Below are 25,209 nucleotides of genomic sequence, written 5' to 3' on the forward strand. Positions count from 1 at the left end.
AACAGAGATGTCAGGGAATTGTAAGTGAGATGATCGTGTGGGTGCTTCACTGTATGCCCTTCTGACCATAACAAGCAGACTCCATTACGTTCATGAGTCAAATACTATTTATACTGCATTATAAACATTATAAATGGGTTTATAATTGCTGTGAGTACTTACAGTTGAACTTACTATTGCAAAAGAAAAAATGTGCCCCCAAGTTTATTTGATAAACTTATTTATAATAAATAAATAAGATCAAACTTATTTGATCTTATTTATTTATTACATTTGTATATCGCCCTTCTCCCGAAGGACTCATAATAAACATGTTCATATTTAACGATGATTTCATATCAACATACCTCAAATTTCTACCTTCTACGAGGACACTGCTTGTGGAATTTAGCTACTGCTTCAGTACTTATAACCAATAAAATAGTAAGTAATAATTTTCAGTTGCACAAAATAAAATACATAGTTTTTGCACATGTTTGGCTTCTGCTGACAAGGAACCCTCCCTCTATGTTTTATTTTATACTTCTGAATTGGGATTAATTTTTTTTATTTATTTATTTATTTATTTATTTATTTATTTAATCAAATTTTTATACCGCCCTATCTCCCGAAGGATTCAGGGCGATTTACAGCCCGATAAAAATACAAATATAATACAAAATAAAACACTAATTAAAAAACTTATTTAAATAGGCCAAAATTTAAAATTACAATTAAAATGATAAAACCCCATTAAAACTAAATTTAAAATTAAAATTCTAGTCCAGTCCTGCACAAATAAATAGATGTGTTTTAGGCTCGCGGTGGAAGGTTCGAAGGTCAGGAAGTTGGCGGAGTCCTGGGGGAAGTTCATTCCAGAGGGTGGGAGCCCCCACAGAGAAGGCCCTTCCCCTGGGTGTCGCCAGTCGGCACTGCCTGGCGGACGGCACCCCAAGGAGTCCCTCCCTGTGAGAGCGCACGGGACGGTGGGAGGCAATCAGTGGCAGCAGACAGTCCTATAAGTAGCCCGGCCCTAAGCCATGGAGCGCTTTAATTAATTGGGATTAATTGCTGTTCATCTATGAACAAGCTGTAAGCCAGGATTTGCTCAAACTAATTATGACTTAATGCTACCTCTCATCCAAGGCATGGTTTTAACTTATAGGAGTCATTAACGTCTGTCTGTCTGTCTGTCTGAACCCTTTGAAATAGGCCAGGCCAGGCCACAAACACAAGACATAATAGAACTCTACTTTATTTGAGACACTGTAAGCTATAATGATAGAATATTGAAAATCTGAAATGTTCTCCCCCTGATATCAGTTTACTATTGAACAAACATTTAAATTATTTCTCATCCTCTATACTTCTCTATACCCAATAATATTGGAAATTTGCTAATTAGCAACCCAAACAAGTCAAATGCTACAAAAACACAATTCATTAAAGAGGAACAACATAACAGAATGTAATGTTTCATTCATAAATCTATTTTTGTCTACAGCCACATATTCCCAGATCATAATCCCTAATACACCCCAGATTGTCTCTGGTTTTAGGTCATGCTTACTCAAAGCGTACAATCTGAAGAAAAAAGAAAAGACTGATTAACTTCAGTGGATGGCCAAATCACAGAGTGCTCTTAATGTTCTGAATGGGAAAAACTCAAGGGAGATCAGAGAAGAAGATGCCACTCTTTTACTTTCCAGACTAAGATTGCAATTTAGGGGAAATGATTCTGTAGCCTACTGAGTTCCTGGAAGATCCAGTCACTTTTCATTAATCATCAGCTGAGTATCAGGGAACAGATGTTCTTTCTGTTCAGCTAAAGGCAGCTAAGAAACAGCAACCTTCAGCAGCTGGACAAAGTGAAAGCTTTGTCACAACCAAGCAATCTTGCAAAAGGTATTTGGTCTCTTGCTGCCATAGTGATCTGAAGTATAATTACCAGAAATTTGTTTTCACTTCAACCGACAGAAAGTATGAAGAAAGTCTCACCAGGAAGGAGTAAGGGAAGGAAATTAAAGAGTTGTGAGTGTATGCACAAAGGCATCTGTGATGTCTAGGAGTAACAGCCCTCATTACATCCACTTATGCTTAAAATAAGGGTGCATATCCTGTAGGTCAAGGGTGTCAAACTCAAGGCCCGGGGGTCAGATCTGGCTCACGGGGTGCTTAAATCTGGCCTGCGGGGCTGTCCTGGAAATAGTGAAGGACCAGCCTGCAGTGCCTTTGCCAGTGAAAACGGAGCTCAGAAAGGGCTGCATGCGGCCCTCCCGAGCTCTGTTTTGACTGGCAGAGGGTTGCAGGAGGCCATCGCAGCCGAAAAGGGAACTCAGGAAACCATTTTCGTTGCCCGAGTGCTCCGGCCACCACAGACACCCCCAAAATGAGTGATGTTGAGCTGGCCATGCCCATCCCAGCCCCACAAGGTCAAACAAAACCCTGATGTGGCCCTCAATGAAATCAAGTTTGACACCCTTGCTGTAGGTGGTGAACAATCAATTGCATTTGGTTTCCCTATAATACATTCAAGCAATGGGCAAAAGTGGGCAATACAATGAAATAAATTGTGAAGAGAACTTTTTTTTTAAATCCTGGAAAAATATCCAGGTAATTTATGATTGCTAAGAAAAAATTAAAATATGTTTAGTTGAATTCTGACAGCAAATTGCATCACCAAAATTTGCTGCATGGTATCAGAAGTAATCTAGGCCTATTAGAAGATTTCCTGGAGATTGGTCCCCTTGCTTACAATACTGTTGAAAATTCAAATCTTAACTGAACAACATAAAGACAAAGGAAGTACCTATCAGACTAGACCAAAGTCATAGTTGATCTATCATTCTGCTTCAGAATGGTAATTCAGATGTTCTTTGCAACTAAAAAGTAAGATATAAGCTCAATAGCACTAATATGTCCATATTCCTGCAACAATTATTATTACACCTATGATACTAGAAAAATATGAAGTAATCATGATTATTAATTATTGATGGCCTTTGTCTCCCTGTAGTTTGTCAATTGAGGAATGGGAGTAGGTGAAAACATATTTGTTTGTAGCTGTTAAAATAGAACAGGCATCATAAAATACTAAACTCTATAAATTTTTAGCTTTTCTGTCACATCTCAGTGAACTTAATATCTTCCTGTCATATTATTTATGACTGGAAAGAAATGGATTATTTCCTATTATCTCTTTAATAAATAAGTAAATCTGCAGATACTGCAAAATCACAATTTGTTAATGAGATAGCCTAAGTACTTTTTATGGTCTCTAGCTCCAGATGCTTGTAAAGCACCTAACCCTTGGAAATCAGTATTGAAGAGTAATTTCATTTTTTGTGACATGAATTACATAAACGATCTAAGGAATTTTATAACAGAATCGACAGATACTGTATTTATGGACAATGAAGAGTTGCGTTGACCCTGAATAGACTGCAATTTATGGATTGATGTGACCCCACCCCACAGTCAGCAAGTGGGCATGATTTTGCCTTTGTATAAATATGGTACAGTACCTATCATAAAAATAGCAGCATAGATTTTCCAATATGATGAAATGTATATGATATAAAAGGGTCACAAATCTGGTTAAAAATCTGAACAGAGAACTGAAATTCTTAACTGAAGAATTGGAAGGACCAATTGGGTGAAAATGACAATGACATAATCAGATTTTACAGAGACAGTATTTTCTATTCAGAGCAATAATTAATATCCATGATTCAACTAGCTACCTGGCAACATCTTTTTCCAGCCCTTAGGTAAGAAGGCAGATTTATTTATTTATTTATTTATTTATTTATTTGTTCGTATTTCTATACCGCCCTTCTCCTGAAGGACTCAGGGCGGTTTACAGCCATATTAAAACAATTTCTATAAACATTAAAATAAAAATAAAATGAAATATTTAAATTTGGCTGGCTCTATAAAACCCATCTAAAACTCCCAATTAAAAACTCCCAATTAAAATACTATCAGGCCAGTCCTTCTCGATGAGCTTGCGTCTAAACGTTCATTGTTTACATAATGGCCTGAATACCACTTCTCCCATCTTATATAGTTCAACTAAGATTGAACTACTGTATACAAAGTGTTCTATATAAGATTGAATGCAGTCAAATGCACACCTTGAAATTCTTTGATTTCAAGAGACTTGATCTTATAAACTCTGCTCAATGGTATGCAGCATTCCATGGCAGTAAAACTAATGGGAAAAATGAAAGAATTGCAACCCAGGCTCCGAAAGAAATGGCTTAGGATCTGGTAAAACTTTATGTATTAATTTTACAAAATCCTGTGCTAGATTGCTGTAGAAGAGCAAACACTTCTCTGTTTTCAGATAGAAAAGTCAAGGAACCAGGAAACTATAGACAAGTCTGATATCAGTATTAGAAAGAATCTAGAGCAGACAATAATATGTGAGCACTTTCAAAACAGTTCAGCAATTAAGAGTAATGAGAATGGAATTTTCACAAACACATTTTAAAAAATATTCTATCATCAAGCCAGAATTTTAACACTCTGATTCTGGATACAAACTTTTATCTCCCTTTAGCTTCATGAAGCTCTGAAAGCAAAGACATTCTGCTGAATTTCATTTTCTATAGAATATCGAAATTGCTCCTGCATGGCATCCTATTTAGCGACCTTCATAAAAGAAATCAGAGCGAGCAGCTCCAAAAACTTAGCTGTTACTTATGTTATATTGTTAGGTTAATTACTAATCAATATCATTTCTGGATTGTGATATTAAACTTGGATTTGTTCACGAGGGCATAAAAGCAACACAGTCTATTTTGATTATGAACAAAGAGGACTATATATATTAAGTAGAACTTCTTACATTCATCAAGGCATTACCCATAAGATTTTATTTGCTCTGCAGTGTTCTAGAATAGACTGATTCCCTTTCATATCCTGGCTAGCTGAAATATCATTCACTTCATGCTCTATTCCCCCAGAGAAACATACTTCAGTTTGCTCGGTTAATATATTATGGGCATCTTGTATTATTAATAATAGATTCATAAGAAAATATCCTACTTCTAAAGATGTTCTCCCTCAAATGCAAACAGATGTGTTTAGGCTTTATGCATACAGTTATGTTCTCTGAAATTTACTAGCATAGTGGCACTATTATTTGAGCTATGTCTCCTCCTCCGCAGATGCTATTTTATTTAAGTAAGATTTCAGATGAAAAACAAATGGCCTTTCAAAAGGGGGTGGGAGGAAGGAGAAAGCGAGAAAGGTTTGATAAAACAAAATGATTTTAATGATATACTGTTGTGTGCAGAAGAATAAAATTGCTGTATTTTAAGATAAAATGCAATATTCATCTTCCATTTTACAATTCTTTTGTCAAACGAATGGATTCTCCTAGAATAATTTTAAAGTTCATCTCTTTCTTCAAAAAACTTCAGTAAAATAAGCTCTATATTCAAATACAAATGTAGGTCTATGTGGGCATAAGGCAAATATTTGTATGCTGTGGTGTTATTTTTTACTGACAAACATTTGATCTAACACCATGTCAGGCTTGGAGTTTTTTTCATGCAGAAGAGGTTTTTCTGGAACCTTGACACACCATTTTTTAAAAAAAATCTATCTGGAAGAAAAAAATACATTTTTATTGAATAATCATAACAAAATGGGTGAAAAGTTGGAACCCATATGTGGTGCAGGAACATGTGATACCCAGAGAAAGACCTTGCTCAATTATCTAGAACAGTTCAATCTGGTTGGAACTGAGAATGTGGGCAGGGTCCTCAACACTATCAACCTGTCAATTAGATCCTTGTCCCTCCTGGCTGTTGAAAGCTCCCAGGATGGTGGCTGTCAGGTGGGTTCAGGCAGTGATAAATTCCTTGCTGCAAGACAGGATGTTCCTGGGGCCTTTTAAGGATGCCCTGGTTCACCCCCTTCTTAAAAAACAATATTGCTTGATCTACCCTGCCTGGGCAATTTCCATCCAGATTCCTATCTTCCCTTTTTTAGTGAAGGTGGTAGAAAAGGTGGTTGCTTCAGAGGGTCCTAGATGAAATGGATTATCTAGACCTCAGGATTGAGGAGTCAGGATTCAGACCCTATTATGGGACAGGAACAGCACTGGATGCAATGGAGGTAGTACAACCATCCTTGCTTTTCTTGACCTCTCTTCAATACCATCAACCATGGTATACTTTTTGGCAGGCTCTGGGGTTCGGGGCTGGGCAGCACAGCCTTGTGCTGATTTGGATACTTTCTCCAAGGCCAGTCCCAACTGTTGTTGATAGGGAATAAGAGATCCATCCCACGGCCTCTCTTTTGTGGCATGCTGCAGAGCTCAGCACTCTTTTAATATCTGCATGAAGCTGCTGGCTGAAATCATCCATCACCATGGGTTGAGATATTATCAGTTTGCTGGTGATACTCAACTTTACATATCTCTAGACTTGGTGATCCAAGTGATGCTTGTACTGCCCCCTTGCAGTGCCTGGAGGCTATGGGGCCTGAATGGAGGATAACATATTTCAGCTGAACTATGACACGACTGAATGGCTTTGGTGTAAGGAGCTTCAAGATCCAGGACTTTAACACCCTTAGTTCTGGATGGGGTGGCAATACCCCAGACAGACGCAGTTTGCAACTTGGGGATTCTCCTGGATTTGTGACTCTTGGTCAAAGAGAAATTAGCAGTGACAACTGGGAGAGCCTTTGCACAACTTCACATTGTGTACCAGTTGTGTCCCTTCCTGGATCAGGAGTCCCTGTCCTCAATCATTCAAGTCCTGTTCATCTCAGGCCTGGACTACTGCAACATGCTGTACATGGACTACCTTGGAAGAACATTTGGAAGCTTCAAGTAATACAGAGTGTGGTATTGCAGGCAATCCTAGAGTGGCCCATATTACACCACAGTTCCACAAGTTGCAATGGCTACTGGCTTGCTTCTGGGTGCAATTCAAGGTGTTGGTAATAACTTTAAAACTCTGCATTGAATTGGTTCAGGATTATCTGAGGAACCATCTGAGCCTAGTGGGACTGGACCAGCAATATTCTGTACATGGACTACCTATAGTTATGGAACCCATTGATCAAGGAATTCCAGCTGGTAGGGTCCAAGAGAAGAGCCTTCTGGGCTGTACTTCCAGCCCTTTGGAACATCTTGTCATCCAGAGTGAAGTTGGCTTTGACCTTTCTTGACATCTGTAACTTTCTCTCTGCACATCTTTTAATTACAATCTGTATTTTTATTATTAGAAATATGTATTGTTTATGGTTTTTTGTTTTTAATGTTGTAAGCCACCCAGACTCACCTTGTAGTGACATGGGCAGCAAACACATTTGTGTCAAGCTTCCTTCTCCATTCTCAGGAGTTAGGTCTTACATCAGTATCTATGAATGACTATAGTTTTCAAATTGTTTATAATTTAGACCCAGTAGTGAAATAATAAAAGGAAGTTCTAAACCAATTTAGTTATATTTTCTCAAGCATTATGTCACCTTCCCCAGAGATCTGGCAGAGCCTCACCCTCCTTATCTTCTGGAAGGCCTTGAATAGCCAATTCTTCTCACAAGCATTGGGGAAGGATGAGGCTGAAGCCCAACAATTTGGTAAATTGATGTATGGGAGAGTATTGCCTCAGAGCACCATGTGCCTTTATTGAAAAAAATTAAGGTTTTTTTGTAGCTTTATTGTCTTGTGAGCTGTCCAGAGTTGTGGTTACAGTGTGGCAACTATATAAGTAAACAAGTAAGCAAGCAAAGAAATAAACAAACAAGCTTTAGTTCTTGTTAACGCACAGAAAAATTCTTTTTATTCAAACCAACCTGTTTTTTCTTATTTTGGAATGTACTAAAATCTCTTATTTTTTTAATGTAAGAACCACAGTACAGAATCATTTTATTTAGGAAATAAAATATAGTAATAAAAATGAATGCAATTAATGTTATCTTCCCACAGAAGAATTAATTCCCCATATATGTCAGTAATTGCTTTCATTTTATTCAAAACTCAGTACTCTCAGGAATTCAAGAACTTGGCTACAGTAAACAAGGCACACTATTAAGCTACAAGCAACCTAGTTACAAAAGCACCTTTCTACGGACTAAGAATTTGACTGTATATATGCATGCCTGAAGATTCAATCTTCCTCTCTTTTTAAAGGCCACTTGCAATCCATTTCTCAGACTGGCCAATTGGTCCTTTTACAAGCTTCTGTTTTATTCAATTTTTCTCACATTTCCCACTGTTCTTTCTTTTAATTTATAGAACAATCCGTTCCATCCCCAATTTTTTTTTTACCCACTTAGTCAATAAACATAAATTCAGAAAATATCATTAAATATAGGTGTTATTTAAAAGATGGCTTTTTTGTGTTAGTCCTCTGGGGGTCAAGAAACAGCACAGACATTTAAAAAGTGCTATAGATCAGGGGTCACAAATCTTTCGGATCTCAGGGACCACTAAATCCATAATTTTAAATCCTGTGGACCACTAATATGATTTTAAAAAAAAGATTAATAGTATTTAGTGCAATATAAAAAATGCAAATAATTTTTTTGTGGACCACCAAAATTTTCTCATAGACCACCAGTGGTCTGTAGACTACTAGTTGGTGATCACTGCTATAGATAGTCCTTGTTTCGCAATTATGAAAGTGATAAAAAGTAACTTTATGACCAATCCTTTAGCACCTTCACAGGTCTATAAAGCAAGGGAAAGCTGAAGTAATTTAATAAGCACAGTTGCAGTTTCACTTAGCGACCACTTTATTTATGATTGTGAGTCCCAATTCTGGTCACTAAATGAAGACTACCTGTATTTAGTATTTTGGGGTACAATAAACAAATATCAGCAGTTCCCTTTGTGCCTTTTCATATTAAGCAGATGCAAGGCAGGATTATTTTGAGTTTCTTCTTTATACCTTCTCCTTTTTGCAATAGTACTGAGTTGTTTTTTATTTTGTCTTAGCTGTTTCTACAAATCTTCGAGGCAGTATTGCCTAATTTGGAAGATTTTTAATGCCAGTTGTAAATAATGCTGAACCAAATCCACCATGATATGGGTTCATTCACACATTTTCCTCAGATATCGCCATTTTTATTGTTCAGGAAAAAAGATCTCTGCTGCTTGATGTTCCAAGCCCAGTTCCTTAACCATTAGACCAACCTGGCTCTCTTGATATAGACTACCACAGAAACCTCAGCAAAGGTTATGGAAGGCGTCACAAGCAAGTCCAAGCACAAGACTTGTGCAAGTGTTTTTTCCACTTCATTAGGCTTTAATGAAAAAAGAACCAGATGGTGTATTAAATACCTTAACTGACTAAAAACTTCCCCAAAGCCCACTTTTCACTCTAAGAATCATATTAAGCAATTAGTTGATCTATTTGAAGAGAATTTCTGGGAAGCAAAATAAAAATTTGTTTTGTTGTAAGTCACTTTCTCCTAACTTATTTCAGTTTACCAGATCACATACAGTAGCTCCACATTAAGTACGTTAATTACTGGAAAGGTTTACATTTCATCTTAGTCTTTTCTGACATGATACTGCAGTGCTTCTAACTGTGAATAAAGGAAATAAGTGAAAATCCTTACTACACATTTCTTTGCTACCTTGTAGAAGAGAGTATCTTCCTCTCCCTGGCTAATCTTACAGTAAATGGAGCAAGTGTTGTGCAAGACAAAAAGGAAAGAAAAAGAAAAGAAATTACCACCACTGTGCTGTGGTATTCCTGTGGCAAGATCTAAGAATTTTAAAACATGGTTATTCTTTAGTTGCTTTTTCTGGATATTTGGTTTGCCAAACAACTTTTTTTTCTTGTTTATTTCTTTTATCCTTTTCTTTGTGGTGTAACAGATTAATAGAGTTGGAAGGGACCTTATAGGTCATCCAGTCCAACCGCCCCACCAAGCAGGAGACCCCATACCATTTCTGACAAATGGCAGTCCAATCTTTTCTTGAAAGTCCCAAGTGATGAAGCTCCTACAACTTCCGAAGGCAAGCGATTCCCTTGGTTGATTGTTTTCACTGTCAGAAAGTTCCTCCTCATTTCTAGGTTGAAATCTCTCCTTGGTCAGTTTCCATTCATTATTCCTTGTTTGGCCTTCAGGTGCTTTGGAAAACAGCTTGACCTCCTCCTCTCTGTGGCAGCCTCTCAAATATTGGAACACTGTTATCATGTCTTCCCTGGTCCTTCTCTTCACTAGACTAGCCATGCCCAGTTCATGTAACTGTTCTTCATATGTTTTAGTCTAGCAATCATCCTAGCTGCTCTCCTCTACACTTTTTCTAGAGTCTCAACATCTTTTTTATAGTCTCCACTGTGTCTTGCTCCACTGTTCGTTCTCCTACCTCAATTATTCATTTTCACCTCTGTCTCTGCTGGGCAGGTCCATTAACTCTCATAGCCTCTCCAGGTTGATGGTTCAACAAATATTTATTCTGAGGAAAGCTTCCAAAACTATTAGGGATACTTTAAATGATCTTAATGAAAATTATATTCACATAATATGTTGATTTATTAATAGAAAAAGAATTATATGAGACAAATATGACTGCATATTTTGTAAATAGGAGAATTAATTTGAACATTTCACTATTTTGACCTTTGGAATGATATAATAATGAATCAATTTCCCAAAGCAATTTCTTTGCTTTGGGACTTCACCCAAAGAACAGTGAGTATGAGTAGTGATGTTTCTAATGAATGCCAGCCTCCTATAAATTATTTTAATTGTTTGTCAGTCAAAGTAACAGTGTGCAAGGAAGAAAAATAAATAAAATCCATTGATTTTGCACATTGTGCTCTGATGTTTTAGATCATATGCTTAAATTACTGACTGCTCCCTTTTATAAATCTTATTAACATAATGATGCAAATGGATGGTGGAAGCATTATTGTATTATGCATTTTTAAAAGCAATCCAATGTATAACTTATATACTGACATTATTTTTCTCTTATACTTGACAACCTGTCTCTCTAATTATTTTTTTCTCAACTAGATCTAAAATACCTAATCACAGGAATGATTAGCGCCCTTTATAGTTACTTCTGTTTTTTAACCTGTTTTTTGGGTGGACAAAATAGTTTGTCATATTGTGGTACGTGTTACTATAATTATCAACGTAATAATATTATGAATATGTGTCATGGGGCCTTTATTTATTTATTTATTTATTTATTTATTTATTTATTTATTTATTTTGTCACAACAATATATGTAGGTATCATACAAAACAATTATATAGTATATAAACACATATATGAGTAAATATAAGGAGGTATAAGCATATATATATATAGGAAGAAGAAAAGAAAGACAATAGGACAGGTCCTTTTAGGAATGGGCTTTCAACCACATTACAGAATACTAAGGTTCTGCCAAGGAGATCTGCCAATTTCTCGGATGTACAATGGGCTGAATTAGGTACTTTAGCTTGCCCCATCTTAACACTCACTAAATCAGAATACAGTAAAAGAGAATACAGTATTCCCCCACCAAGACAGTTCAAACATTTTTAAAACATTAAAACATTTTAAAACATTAACATATGAAAGCTTTAGAAAATATTTCTGAAGAAACATAAGGACTTCCTTTCTCATTGTCATTGCCTCCTCCCATATCAATATTTTGCTATGAATTGATTTGCTATTCTTTTACCAAAGGTGTATTAAAATGTTACTTTTAATTATAATAGATACCAGGTCACATAATTCTTCTGTTCTCTTGCCTTTACAAATATTCTTCCATCTCTTCAGAAATTATAGACGTTCTTCAAGGAGATATATACAGTCACACCACTTTTACATTCACAAAATAAAATACCAGCTCTTTGTAAGATTGTTCCTTGAACTTCCCACCACCTTTAGAAGCTATCAAGATGTCAATTCTCATTTTGACTATTTTGTATTGAGTTTAAGATATAAGATCTTATTTACTTTCTCTTAATACATGGTATAAAAAACCTACCTGTTAACACTTGTCACATAGTGCATACTATTCTGAGTATAACTATTCTCTTTTCTTCTCTAGATTGTCTGAACGTAAGCGTATAAACATCACATTATAATTGCACTGAGAATTTTTGTTTTAAAGCACAGCAGAGAACCACTTCCCCCCAACCTTCTAAATTTCAAACATCTCCTTTCCCTAGCTGTTCTTAAAAACAAAACAAAACAAATTGCTATGGTATCACCAGTTAGTCATAGTGCAAAGTAATACAAGTGTACTTATGCAACATCTTTGCATAATCTTGTGTTGATGAATAGCATACACACTTTTACATGCTGAGATGTTTATAATTTTTCCAGATATTGTTCAGAAATAAAATAGTTTCAAACATTGTGAGGCTATAGAGAGAATGGAAAAATATGTCCCCTTAAACTTGGAACAACTAAGCAAAACTGAAATACAAATGTTCCTAGTTTTAGCTACTGATAGTAAATATTAAATCCATTAGAAAATTTTAAAAAACAAGGTTGCACTCACTTGCTGAATATTTATAAGGCATAAAACACATGTTCATACCAAATGGTACACATTTTTAAAATGCAAATGTTCAACACAAGCACAAACACTCACACACTTCTCCACACACACATATTTGCATGTATGTCTGTATGCATGAGGAAAGTTCATATAAAAATATGCACACGGCAGCTTTTTTTGTCAGATTCAGGTAAGGCTAAAGAGAACTTGTGAAAACTAAATAGTATTCATCAAATACTATCTCAAATGTTATCATTTTTGCTTCAGGAATGGTGGCAGTTTTATATTTCAAGTTTTAGAATATTTTTGAAAATGTTAATAATTATACCAGTAGAGGGAGATAGCGATGTTTCCATATTATGTTTATAGCAGCTGTAATGAATATGTTTAAAATTATAGCTAGATGTCACACTTCATTAACTATAATCTGCAGTATAGAACAAGTTCCAGTGTAGAACATGCAACAAATGTACCAATATTTAATATTTATGTTAATAAAAATACTTTAGCAATATCTCAGAATGCAAAGTCCTACAGTATGGAACACAGCAATATCTCTTCCTGTTAGCTATGGATGGTAGCATCACATCACAGATTTAGAGTATTCGCAGGAAATTCTAGCAAATATCAAGATCAGATCTTGTCCTTGTTTAAAGTTGAAGTTATTGGCAGAGGTCTAATATACATCTATATTTCAGTTATACTACCAGATCCATTTGAATACATATTTTTTATTAATTTTGTCATAGTTAATTGTATAGGATCAGACATATATTTGCAAGTGTTATATTAACTTTTTCTGTTGATTTATAGTAGATTGTCTAGACCGGAGTCTCCAACCTTGGCAACTTTAAGACTTGTGGACTTCAACTCCCAGAACTCCTCAACCAGCAAAGCAAAGCAAAGCAACACTGATGAGAGAGTGTTGACATTGATCCTGTACCAGCTTATCACATTCCTTTCATGCAGCTCTGCTTGGGGATTAGAGTAGAACTTTACTTGCCTAAAATAGTATGAAGTGAATTAATTAAAAGAGTTAATTAAGGCCAATGCTGTAATTAACTCTTTTACATGTGTACAAACTGCATGATCCAAAAGGTTAGAATATTTCTAGAGCCATCCAGCTAATTCTGTACAAGATTTTATGTTTTTAAACAGAAGCTTTCTTTTTCTGTAGCAAGAAGAAATGCAAAATTACATTACTTTGTTAAAATTGCATTTTAAGTGGAGATTAGGTTAGATGTTAAATCCAATAATTTTAGGTATGTAAGCTTGTGCTTTGACCAAAACTACATAGGGTGAAATATTAATACGTTTGTGAATAGACGTTTGACTGAAGAACTCATGGAACAAAACATATTAATCATATGTTATGATTATTATTATTTCCATATCTGGTGTCCATTAGTTTACAGGAAATATTTTCTATCTGTACAGGGAAATATCTGGAGGGGGAAAACAGTGCTAATATATTTTATGACAGAGACTGAAATATGTCATGCCACCTCTCTGATTTTCCAAGGTAGTGGACTTTTGTATTCAATTGCATATCCATACCTGAACTTCAATCCATATGGAAGGAATAACTATATATATGGAGCTTTTTGCTTTAACAGAATGAAAGTTTTAAATAAAACAAGCTGAGAATAATAGAGTTTTGTCCAAATTTTGTTTCTGAAAATTAATATTTCTTTAAAAATAACAGAATACTAATTGTAATTATCTCACATTAAGTGAATATGAAAGTTATTTTTTAGTCAGGAAATAATGTGAAAATATTTTATTTAATAAGGTAGGGAAAAATTCAAAGTATGCCTTCTGGAATTATTTCTAAGATGGGTAGTCTTCAACTTACAACAGTTCATTTAGTGACAGTTCAAAATTACAACAGCACTGAAAAAAGTGACTTACGACCAGTCACAGTTAAAACATTTGTAGCATCCCCATGATCACGAGATCAAAATTCACATGCTTGGCCACCAGTTCATACTTATGACCATTGCTGTTTCCCAAGGTCATGTGATCACCTTTTGCAATCTTTTAACAAGCAAAGTCAATTCAGAAGCAAGATTCACTTAACAACTGGGTTACTAACTTTATTAACTGCAGTGATTCACTTAACAACTGTGGCAAGTAAGGTCATAAAATGGGGAAAAATTTACTTAACAAATGTCTCACCTAACAATAGAAATGTTGGGCTCAATTGTGATCATAAATCAAGGACTACCATTACTCTTACTCTTCTGGAATTCACTCCTCCCTCCTAGGGATCTACCTCCTTATCCATCAAAACAATATATTTTGGTTGTATGTTTGACCTCTGCACTATTAGTCACTGTTATCATCAACATAATCCCAAATCAAACCATGTACTCCCAAAAGGATGATGTTCACTTCACTAAAGGTTATGGATTATAATCTACCAGCCTGATTCAGGGTAGGTTGATAAATAGCTAGATGTTTTCCAACGGTCCAGTCTAGGGCTGAGACAGAGTGATTGACCCAAAGTCACCAGGTAGCTTCTGTGCTTAAGGGTAAAACCAAAACTTCAATTTCCCTAGTATTAGTAAGCACCTTCACCATTCCAGTAGCTCTCTATGTAATATAAAGGGAGAAAAATAGCACACCTGTAACTAAACCAAAGTGATGTGTAAAAAAATGTGGAGGAACAGTTTGGGAAAACCAACCAGCTACCAATATACTATCTTCACTACAACACAATCTAACCACTGTTCTGTTTCATTCTATTATCACAATAATCCATGGTCTTATTTTTTTCTCTTCACTTTTACTATATCATTAGCTTCAACTTTTGACCCGCCGTAATCAAAATCCTATGGTTTCCAACTGAGCTTTTTATATTACTTTCATTTAATTCCAGCTTTTCCTTTTGGAAGCTTAAGGCAGAACTCACAGTGGTTACTCCTCATTTTATTTTATGGCAAGTTAGGTTCAGTTGAAAGACAATGACAAGCCCAGACAGAGTCAGTGAATCCAATGAAAACTGAGGAGGATCCTCATGGTTTTAAAACGTTTTGAAGCCAAAATATTATATGAAAGCCTTTATAAGACACAAACAGATTCTGTCTGAAGAAAGAGTGGCAGATTATAGTGCAGACAAAATTCCAACAATCAATTCTAGCAGCACCTGATGAAACATCAAATGCTCTGTTAAGTCTTGATGCAGGAATGCCACTGATTCAGGTTAGGATGTGGAAGATGGTGATAACTTACTGGCTCAAAATGCAATTCTTCCCAGCTGGTCTGACTCCTCTAGTTTTAACAGGTAACTTTTCCTCTCCTTGGAAACAGGTGGTAGAGCACAAGCTGGGCTCTCTCTATTATTCTTAATATCAGTAGATTGCAAGCAAGCTAAGCAATTAATTATTTAAAGAATAAGGAATGTGGAGTTCAATGCTCCTGAACATGATAGAATTTGGATTAAACAGAAGCAGCTGAGATACAGCAACTTTCCTTAAGCTGAAAATCACATTCTTTAGATTTAACATTCTTTCCATTTGAACTGCTTCAAGGCAGATACAGTAAAATCTCTGTGGTTGAACATATTTGCCCATGTAGTGATGAGGAAATCAAAACTTAGCTCCCCAATATTGTACATTTTATAGAGACACAAGGTCAATCTACATTCTGCCCCTTATAGATAATTTTCTTGGGAGGCCAGATAAATTTTATATGAACCTTTTTCTTCAGGATTGAATGCTATTCATTACATGTGCAGTAGCTAAATTTTGTGTTACTATTGTGAAAATAACATATAATTGGCTAAAGACATGATTACCTTTGTTTTAAATATTACTTTTGGTTTGTTATTTTTAGAGAATAAATTGTTGGGGAAAATAACTTTTTTATTTTCATTTTATACATTTCAGGTTTATCATCTGAGTAACAACTTCTCTAACATCATAATAATATAGGAGTGAATGTTCTACTATATGATTTATTTTGCTAGTTGTTAGCATATTATCAAATTGGCTTCACTTTGTTTTTGTTCTTTTATCTTTTGCTGTTCATTGACTAAATAAACTATTATTGATTGAAATGGGGAGGTGAGTCTGAGACCACTGATCTAACTATTCATATTTTCTACCCCACTTTTATGTATATGGATGTTTCTACTTACTCTCTGTTCTCTCTCCCTCTACCAAAAAAATGTCTTTGTTTCTTCCTTCCAAGCTGTCATCTTAATCTACCTTGCCTTCAAAGGCTTCTTACTTCTTGTCCCAGCTGAGTATCAATCCGCAGAGCTGCATTTGCTCTTGCTGAGCTCTCATCTACTTTTCATCTTTCTTATTTTCCTTCACTCTTTTGCTTCTTTCTTCTATTTGTTCATCACTGATACTTAAGTTATAATTTCTTGTAATGCAGTCTTGTACCCTGCCCCTGTAAAAGAGCAAATTCAGCTATGCTGCTCTAGGAGCTACAAACAATAAAAATAATGGCTGTAAGCTAAAGGAGATTAGTATATTTTAATTCCTTGTTTATTTTCAGCCACAGATTCTACAAAATCAGTAGACATTTGTATGGATGTACTTATTAAGAAATTTCAATGAGAATGTATTTCATTTTTCCTTATTTAGAAATAGGCCATTGAAGTTCAGTTGCAATATGAATCCAATAATGTCCATAAAACATACTTGTTTTTTATTGAGACAGAAATAAAAAAGCATATAAAAATACAAGGGATCAGAGTTAATAATTGTAGCTTTAGTTTAGAGGCTTTGCATTTACAAGATGACTGCAATAGAGCTTTGTATATACTGTACATCCATGTGGGCTGGAAGTCTGCAGTACCTGAATTCCACCTCACCTAGAGTGACTACTTGTGCATCTAGGCTCTTGCTGTAGATTATCACATATAAACATTAATATAAGCAAACAGAACATTGTCTATTCATTAACATTATTGGTGTAGTAAGAGGGAATAGAGGCTGCTCCTCATCAATGTGATTCTAGGACAAAGAATTCAAAGTTTAGGATATCTGCCATATCTTGATTGGATTGCAGTTTTTAAGATTCAGGTTCAAAGTGGAAGCTTTTCTTCAATCTGGTACTGACAGTGAAAAATCACATTACAGCAGTGACAAAAAGGACCTCTTATTAACTTCAGCTACTAAATCAAGTACATTCATTCCTGAAGGAGAAAGACTTTGTGATGCATACATGATGGACTTCAAAGCTAAATTGCTTCAGTGCATTTTTTTTTTTCAGAGAGAATCATGAAGTCAATTCAGAAAGCAAGGTGCAAATGGTAATTGATGCTTCAAGAAGTTCCCTAAAATAGCTGTAGTAGGTACCAGTTATTTTTTGGACCTTATTCAAAGTATTTCCTATGAAGAATAAAGCCTTATAAATTTTCCCCAAATTGTTTGCCCACCCACCAACTCCTCCACAGACCCCAACAGGTACAAAATAACATCCAATCTAATTCTATTTTAGGGATATAATATAATATGTGCTTAAATACTTCTATTCAGGATTTTAGAGTTCTTTAGGTAGCTTATTGTTATGCATCAATATTTTGAAACTATCCAGAACTAAAAACAGAACTGTATGTTTTAAAGAAACAAATAATTTGTAGTAAAATATGAAATGGCCTGGTTCAATGTTTAGCATCACCACTTAGTCTGTTATAGAATATATCTCTGCACAAAACCTTAAATCCTATCATGGTAAAATACTAGAAGAGACAGAACCAGGGTAAATCACTAAAGTTACAATGTAAACCACGTATCTTTGATTATGACACAATATATTCCTTTAATTTATAGGAAAGTTTGTAACAAATGTTTCATTAACAGTTTGGTTGGATATTAAAAAAATTACTAAGGTGCATTTTTACAGTTTTTACTAATTACAACCAGAAGAGTGTGAATGAGATCAATTTGCTAATTCATTCTATTTCCTGCTTTCATAAATTAATACAGTTCTTCTTAATAGATTCTTTACCATACAAAAGTTCTGCAGCTACAGTACAGGTAGTCCTTGACTTATGATCGCAATTGAGCCCAAAATTTCTGATGCTAAGTGGTAAGTGAGTTTTGCCTCATTTTACGAACTTTCTTGCCACAGTTGTTAAGTGAATCACTGCAGTTAGTAACACGGTTGTTAAATGAATCTGGCTTCCTCCATTGACTTTGCTTGTCAGAAGGTCACAAAAAATAATCATATGATCCCAGGACATTGCAACCATCATAAATATGAACTAGTTGCCATGCATTCAAATTTTGATCATGTGACCATGGGGATGCTGCAACAGTCATATGTGTAAAAATGATCATAAGTCACTTTTATCAGTGCCTGTAACTTTGAACGGTCACTAAATACATGATTTTAAGTAGAGGACTAGCAGTATAGTGGACATGACAGTGATTCTCATGACTAAACTTGTAACACTACCAGTAGTATATTCATGATGGATTGTTTGCAACATGGGAAACATGAAACACAGTACAACTTTACCTGTCTATCTACTTTTAGTGGAAAAATGAATAGAAATAAATGAAGTATAAAATAATATACCAATTAAAGTATGCATTCTTGTTTTATCCTTTTTTTACCTTGTTTTTACCAAAATATCACTGTTGCCTTTATTGCACAAATTAGCATTACAAATGTGCATTTATAAAAGTAGTGAATGGTGGAAATACACATACCAAGGTTGAGATTGTTGATACATAAATTTATTTGAGTTTTATTTCTATGCAAGTCTAATAGGATGCCTATTATTTTTCAGAGAACAGGTTCTCTAAAGTTTGCATTTTATGAAAACTTTTTAATTTCACAGAATTATCTGCAAAAACCTACTCCATCTACCAATCAAGATGTAACCACACAGCCAACCAACCCGCTCACAGCAACACTCCCCATCTCCCCACCAGTATTTATAGAGAGACGGCAGCTCTGATCACACTTTGTTCACACAAGCATGAAGCCGAAAGCACCAGCTTGAAGATGATGAGTGAGACCTCGTCGAAACATCGCCAAGATACTCTCAACCTTACACGGGAAAAGACCCGAATATGCCAAGACCTACATATATATACATACATACATATACATACATACATACACACACAAACACATACACACATACATACATACATATATACACAAACCCAAACTCTGGCTCAGATACGTACTGTAGATGACACCTTCATAATGTGGCCACACAGGAAAGAAAAACTGGACAACTTCCTCATACACCTCAACAGCCTACACCCCAAAATACAATTCACCATAGAAACAGAAGCTAACAACCAAATTCCCTTCCTGGATGTCTTAGTCTACAGGAAATCCAATGGCTCCTTAGGACACACCATCTACCAGAAGAAAACACACACAAACCGTTATCTGCACGCACTCTCACACCACCACCCAGCACAGGTCAACTCCGTAGCCAAGACACTCATCTCCAGAACAAAATGCTTAGCTGATGAACAACACCTAAAAACCGAACTACACACTCTCTCTAACGTACTAACAACCAATGGATTCCAAAGAAATAAGATTACCAAACTAATCCATACTAATCCAGAAACCCCCACCAAAATCCAAGAAAGAGAACAAGAAAACGGCAAAGCCCTCCTCCCATATATAAAAGGCACCACAGACAGAATCAGCAAGATCCTCCACAAACACAACATCAAGACAGCATTCTGCACAAACCGAAAAATATCCACTATCCTAAGAAACCCCAAAGACAAAATTGAGTTAGAAAATCAAGGAGTATATGAAATCCCATGCACCGCCTGCAGCACCACATACATCGGACAAACCAACAGAAGAATAAGTGCACGCATTGAAGAACATAAGAACTCAGTCAAAAAAGAGGAACCAACTTCTTCCCTGGTCCAACACCTTAAAGCCACAGGACATAAAATTGACTTTTAAAATACCAGAACTATCGCCAAAATTGAACACTTTAACAACAGAATAATCAGAGAAGCCATCGAGATAGAAAAACGCCCACACAGCATGAATAAATGAGATGACACCTCCCGTCTACCAGCCATTTGGAAACCTGCCCTTATCGACAAACGAGTCCCTTACATGAAGAATGATGCATGACCCACACTCACGAGTGCCACACAGCATGTCACCACCACACATCCACACGGAAAGCAGACTCAAACCCACACCGATGATGAAGCACAACCACGGACCAGAAGCCAGACCGCAGCTGTATCATTAGCCATTCCAAACCCCTCTAATCCATACATGCAGCAGACTGACACCCATCATGAAGATGTAGCATGACCACGAATGTGAAGCCAAACAACAGCAATGCAGCTCACCAACTCAAATCCCCCTGCAACTCATACTAACATGAACACAACCAAGCCCCCCAAACAGAACACACCCCCATCCAATCAGAGCACACCCAACCCCACCATCCAATCAGAGCACAGCCAAACTCCCAACCAATCAGTTTAAACCCCCACTAGCAATTAAAAGGAAGAAACAGCTGCGATCACACATTGCTCATAGAAGCACGAACTTGATAAAAACAGCCTGAAGATGACGAATGAGACTTTGTCGAAACACTTCCAATTTTACATGGGAGAAAACCCGAACATACATACATACATAAATACATACATACATACATAAATACATACATACATACATACATACATACATATATATATATATATATATATATATATATATATATATGTGTGTGTGTGTGTGTGTGTGTGTGTGTGTGCAATTATCCTATTTATTTTAAAATTATACAAAATGTTAGTTTATAAGGGTAATGACTAAGTTTCAAGATATCCCACGGAATGTAAGTAAGAATATTTTGCCAAACAATACCACATAGCTTGCCTTTCTAAGTACTAAAAGCAAAGTTTATATTCTTGTTTAATATACCTACCTGCCACATACCTACTTCACAAAAAGTTTAATGTCCTCTAACAATATAAAAAAACAATTTTCAGCCTGCAGGGGAAAAAACAACAATTCAAGCCAATGAAATAAAAACCAAATATTCATTTCAGTACCATGGACAAGACCATGGCATTTAACTTACAGTAAATGTATCCTGCTGGCATTTAACTTAAATGTATCCTTCTGCAGTATAAAATATTAGAACTATGAATGAAAGATTAAAAATGCTGGTGGACAGGCCTTTCTTTTTTACACACTATGATAAAACTATTAAGTTTTGACTATTTTTTTTCTTTTACCACTACCATTAACATTTAACTAAATCACAACCTAAATGTCTCTGGTTTCTAACCAGAAATTACAGATATGATCTGGTCTCTGTCATTTCAAATCTCAGACTGATATATTTTATGCATGTCCTTTATCTGACCCAGTCTAATAAAGATTTTAATTAAAAAAAAACTGGTAAAATTATGGTCTGCCATAACATTTTTTTTACTTTGTGAAACTCCAGAAGTCTACTTGACCAGCAAACAAGCAACTGAAAGGAACACTTTCAGGAAAAGAAACTGTTGAATAGAAAAAAGCCTGAATATTTACCTTTTTCTCTCCCTCTTCCCAACACAAACATAGGAATGCATTTTTCTTTATTAAAGTGTTAATTATAGTTTGTAAAGTAGCCCATAGTAGCTTTATTAAAGATTGGTTCATTTCAAACAGATAATTCTATCATCATAATCACAATTTCAGTCTTACTTATATCCATCCCCAAGGCAAAGTTAAGTATTTTCTGCTACCATTGATCTCAGTGATAGTGCTTAAATTAACATACTTAAAGTTTTACAGAACACAATGGGGATTAATTCTTACATTCTGTCCTATTTCTGAAATGTAACTGATGTTTATAGAAATACTGAGAAAGATAGAAAGACTTGTCATTCATATAAATCTATTTCACTGCCCTTAGTGAAATACTAAACTTGATCCAGAAATAATGTATATTTTCAGTGCTCAATATTTTTGTTTGTTTTTGGTGCTCAATATTTGTTTATTTGTCAAATTTTACATCTATAATCAGTTCCTTTATTTAAGAGCAAATAAATGTTTTTGAGATAAGATATAAGAGTTGACAGCAAGATACTTTCAACTTAAATCTTTCCCTTTTCTTCCTTAATCTCCATGCCCCATGATGAGGAATAGGGTTAGGGTAGTTCAAAATGTCTGAAGGGTAATAAGATGGGGAAAGTTATTGTAGAACTTATAACAGATAAATTTGCAAGACTCATAACACACCATGGTAATAATGGGCATTAAAAAAAAGAAATTAACCTTTTCCCAGTAAATTATTGCACAACTAATTTGGAATAAAATTACAAATAAACTTTTTCAAATTAACTTACCTCTATATGTCATATCCAGATAATACTGTGAGATGCATTTTGGGATATCAGTCATTTTGAGGGTTAAGCTCTGATTTTAAGGATAAGCATAGGCTGAACAATTTCCCATTAAAACTTTTTGAAAATTTAGTTCACATCACATTCCTTCTTCAGAAAAGACATTTCTATCAAATGCTACATTGCAAAAAAGCATGAAATAACCTATAATGCCATGATGGTGAATTCATCACGGTTTCCAAAAGTTAGCTTCCAGACTGAAAAACTAAATGTGAGTTTTAAAGGTTTACTGCAACAGTTCAAAATCAGCTGTATTGACAACTTTAACATATATTTTAAAAAGCAAACAGAGAAGCATTGTGTTACTTTTTATATTATCTTACTATAATTCTTCTGTGGTGAAAGATTAATTTTTGCTATATTTTTTTGCTAATTTTTTTTGCTATAAATACATAAACTATTATAAAGTCCCTTATCACACCAGCCAAGGATAATAGGACAACAGAATTGTTATCTTTTACCAAAAATTCAACAATCATTACATCAACCTTGAAGGAAAAATAGGAGGATAAACTTGCATATAAACTTCAACAGTGATATCTGAATAGGTGAAAGAAAAAAATACAAAATTTACAGCAATCCTAGAATTTAAGGGAAGTCATAATTGCAGCTCTCAATATTTTCTATTTTCATGGGAGAAAGTGAAGTAGCATCTTCTGCACATCATAAAAGGATCATGAGCATTTCCTCAATTGAGCACAATTATGCATCATCTTTTTTCACAACTTTTTTTAAAGATAATCCAGAAAACAATGGACATTATCTATATTTCACATAAATAGATATAAAACCGTATGCGCTTACCCCAAGGTGGTCATAGTAACAATGGTATACCAGAAAGCAGCAGGAATACTGGTGAACTTGCTGGCAGACGAACCTTTTTCAGCATAGAACATGACTGTAGCAAAGATTATGATGGCCATAGTGAGAGAAAAAAGGAGAAAGCCAAGCTCTGATGCACAGCTTTTCAGAGTGTAGCCCAGGATGCGTAGACCCTGTGAGTGGCGTGAAAATTTAAAAATCCGGAAGACCCGGAAGACCCGGAGGGTTACAAAAGCCCCACTAACATCCTCATTGTTGGTCATCACCAGACCAATGTAATAGGGCATAATTGCCACGACATCAATGATGCTCATGACGCTACGGACAAACTTGTACCGGCTGGGAGCAGCCACCAGGCGCAAGAGATACTCAACGGTGAAGATCATGACACAGGCTGTATCTAGGCAGAAGAAAGCCACATCGTAGCGCTCCCCACAGGATAACTCCTTGATGGCACCGGGAGTCATCCCACAGGGCACTGTCTCCACCACGTTCGCAATGACAGAAACAGCAATGAAAAAGCCAGTAACGTAGTAAAAAACCAGGGCCAGGGTGCTGGTGTGTGGATTCTCAAAGGCCCGCCACATCCTCTCTCGAGTTGTCATGGAAGGAAGATGGCACTCGTTGGCATTATCCTGATCAGCATCATCCTGAAGGCGTTCAGCATTTTCCCGTCGTCGATCCTTGTACTCCTCATAGCAGCAATCGCCAATGATTTCAGGGATAATACCAAAGAAGGCCAGCTCCTCATCATAGGCTGAGATGCACTCTTGACGGGGATAGTGTAGCTTCCCTGTTCTATAGAAATTGAGGATGTGTCGGAAGATGTCAGGATCCCGGTCGAAAAAGTATTGCTGTGTCTCTGGGTGGTAGAAGAAGTCCCTCTCTGAGCTGCCCAGAAGGGTATCAGGATAGCGTTCGAGGGTGTCCAGCCAGGTCTGGAACTGGGTGCCACTCACATTCAGCACAATCAGAGAATCCTGACTACGTTTCCTCTCCTGCCGAGGTGCATTTGGCATAGGATTGGAGGCCACTGGCATCCATCCTATTGCTGCTGCTCGGGCAAAAGGCAGCCATGCTGCTACTCCTGCTGCCATTACGGAATCTGCTGGTGGTATTGCTGGGTGGTCTCTTTAGAAATAATCCAGTCTTCTAAAATGAAGGGAGGAGGGGAAACACATAATGTAGCAAGAGATTAGGGGCCCACACTTTATGTATAACAGAGAAATCTACCCTATTTTTTCATCTTCTTTCCCTTATAACCCTTCCCAAATAACAGGCTCTCCCATTGCTTAACTCTATTTGAAATATTTGCTTTAAGGTGTTAACCAACTGTGGAGCGTGAGAATCTGTTCTATGTTTTTTATCAACACCAAGCACCTCCTTTCTCCATTAGGTAGAGTGAAATCAGGGAATATCAACATGCACAAAATTGCAGCAAAAATATACTGTCTGCAAGAGCAGATCAACTAGCTTGTCAGATCCAGGGAGTGGTAATCAGTCAGCAATTTTATCAAACCAAGAGACAACTCCTAGCTCAGCAATATTCTGTT

At 35.9% G+C, this 25,209-nt stretch overlaps 1 protein-coding gene across 1 annotated transcript in view; it reads right to left on the reverse strand.

The window, feature by feature from the left end:
- KCND2 (potassium voltage-gated channel subfamily D member 2) overlaps positions 1-24,753 on the reverse strand; it is a 366,738-nt gene extending 341,985 nt beyond the window's left edge. Inside the window, exon 1 of the mRNA XM_058191430.1 lies at positions 23,639-24,753. Within this exon, the coding sequence (XP_058047413.1) occupies positions 23,639-24,753 (1,115 nt within the window). The remainder of the gene's footprint in view (positions 1-23,638) is intronic.
- Positions 24,754-25,209: the final 456 nt, after the last annotated feature.

This window comes from Ahaetulla prasina, chromosome 7 (assembly GCF_028640845.1).
Source record: "Ahaetulla prasina isolate Xishuangbanna chromosome 7, ASM2864084v1, whole genome shotgun sequence".
In the NCBI taxonomy this organism is placed as follows: Eukaryota; Metazoa; Chordata; class Lepidosauria; order Squamata; family Colubridae; genus Ahaetulla; species Ahaetulla prasina.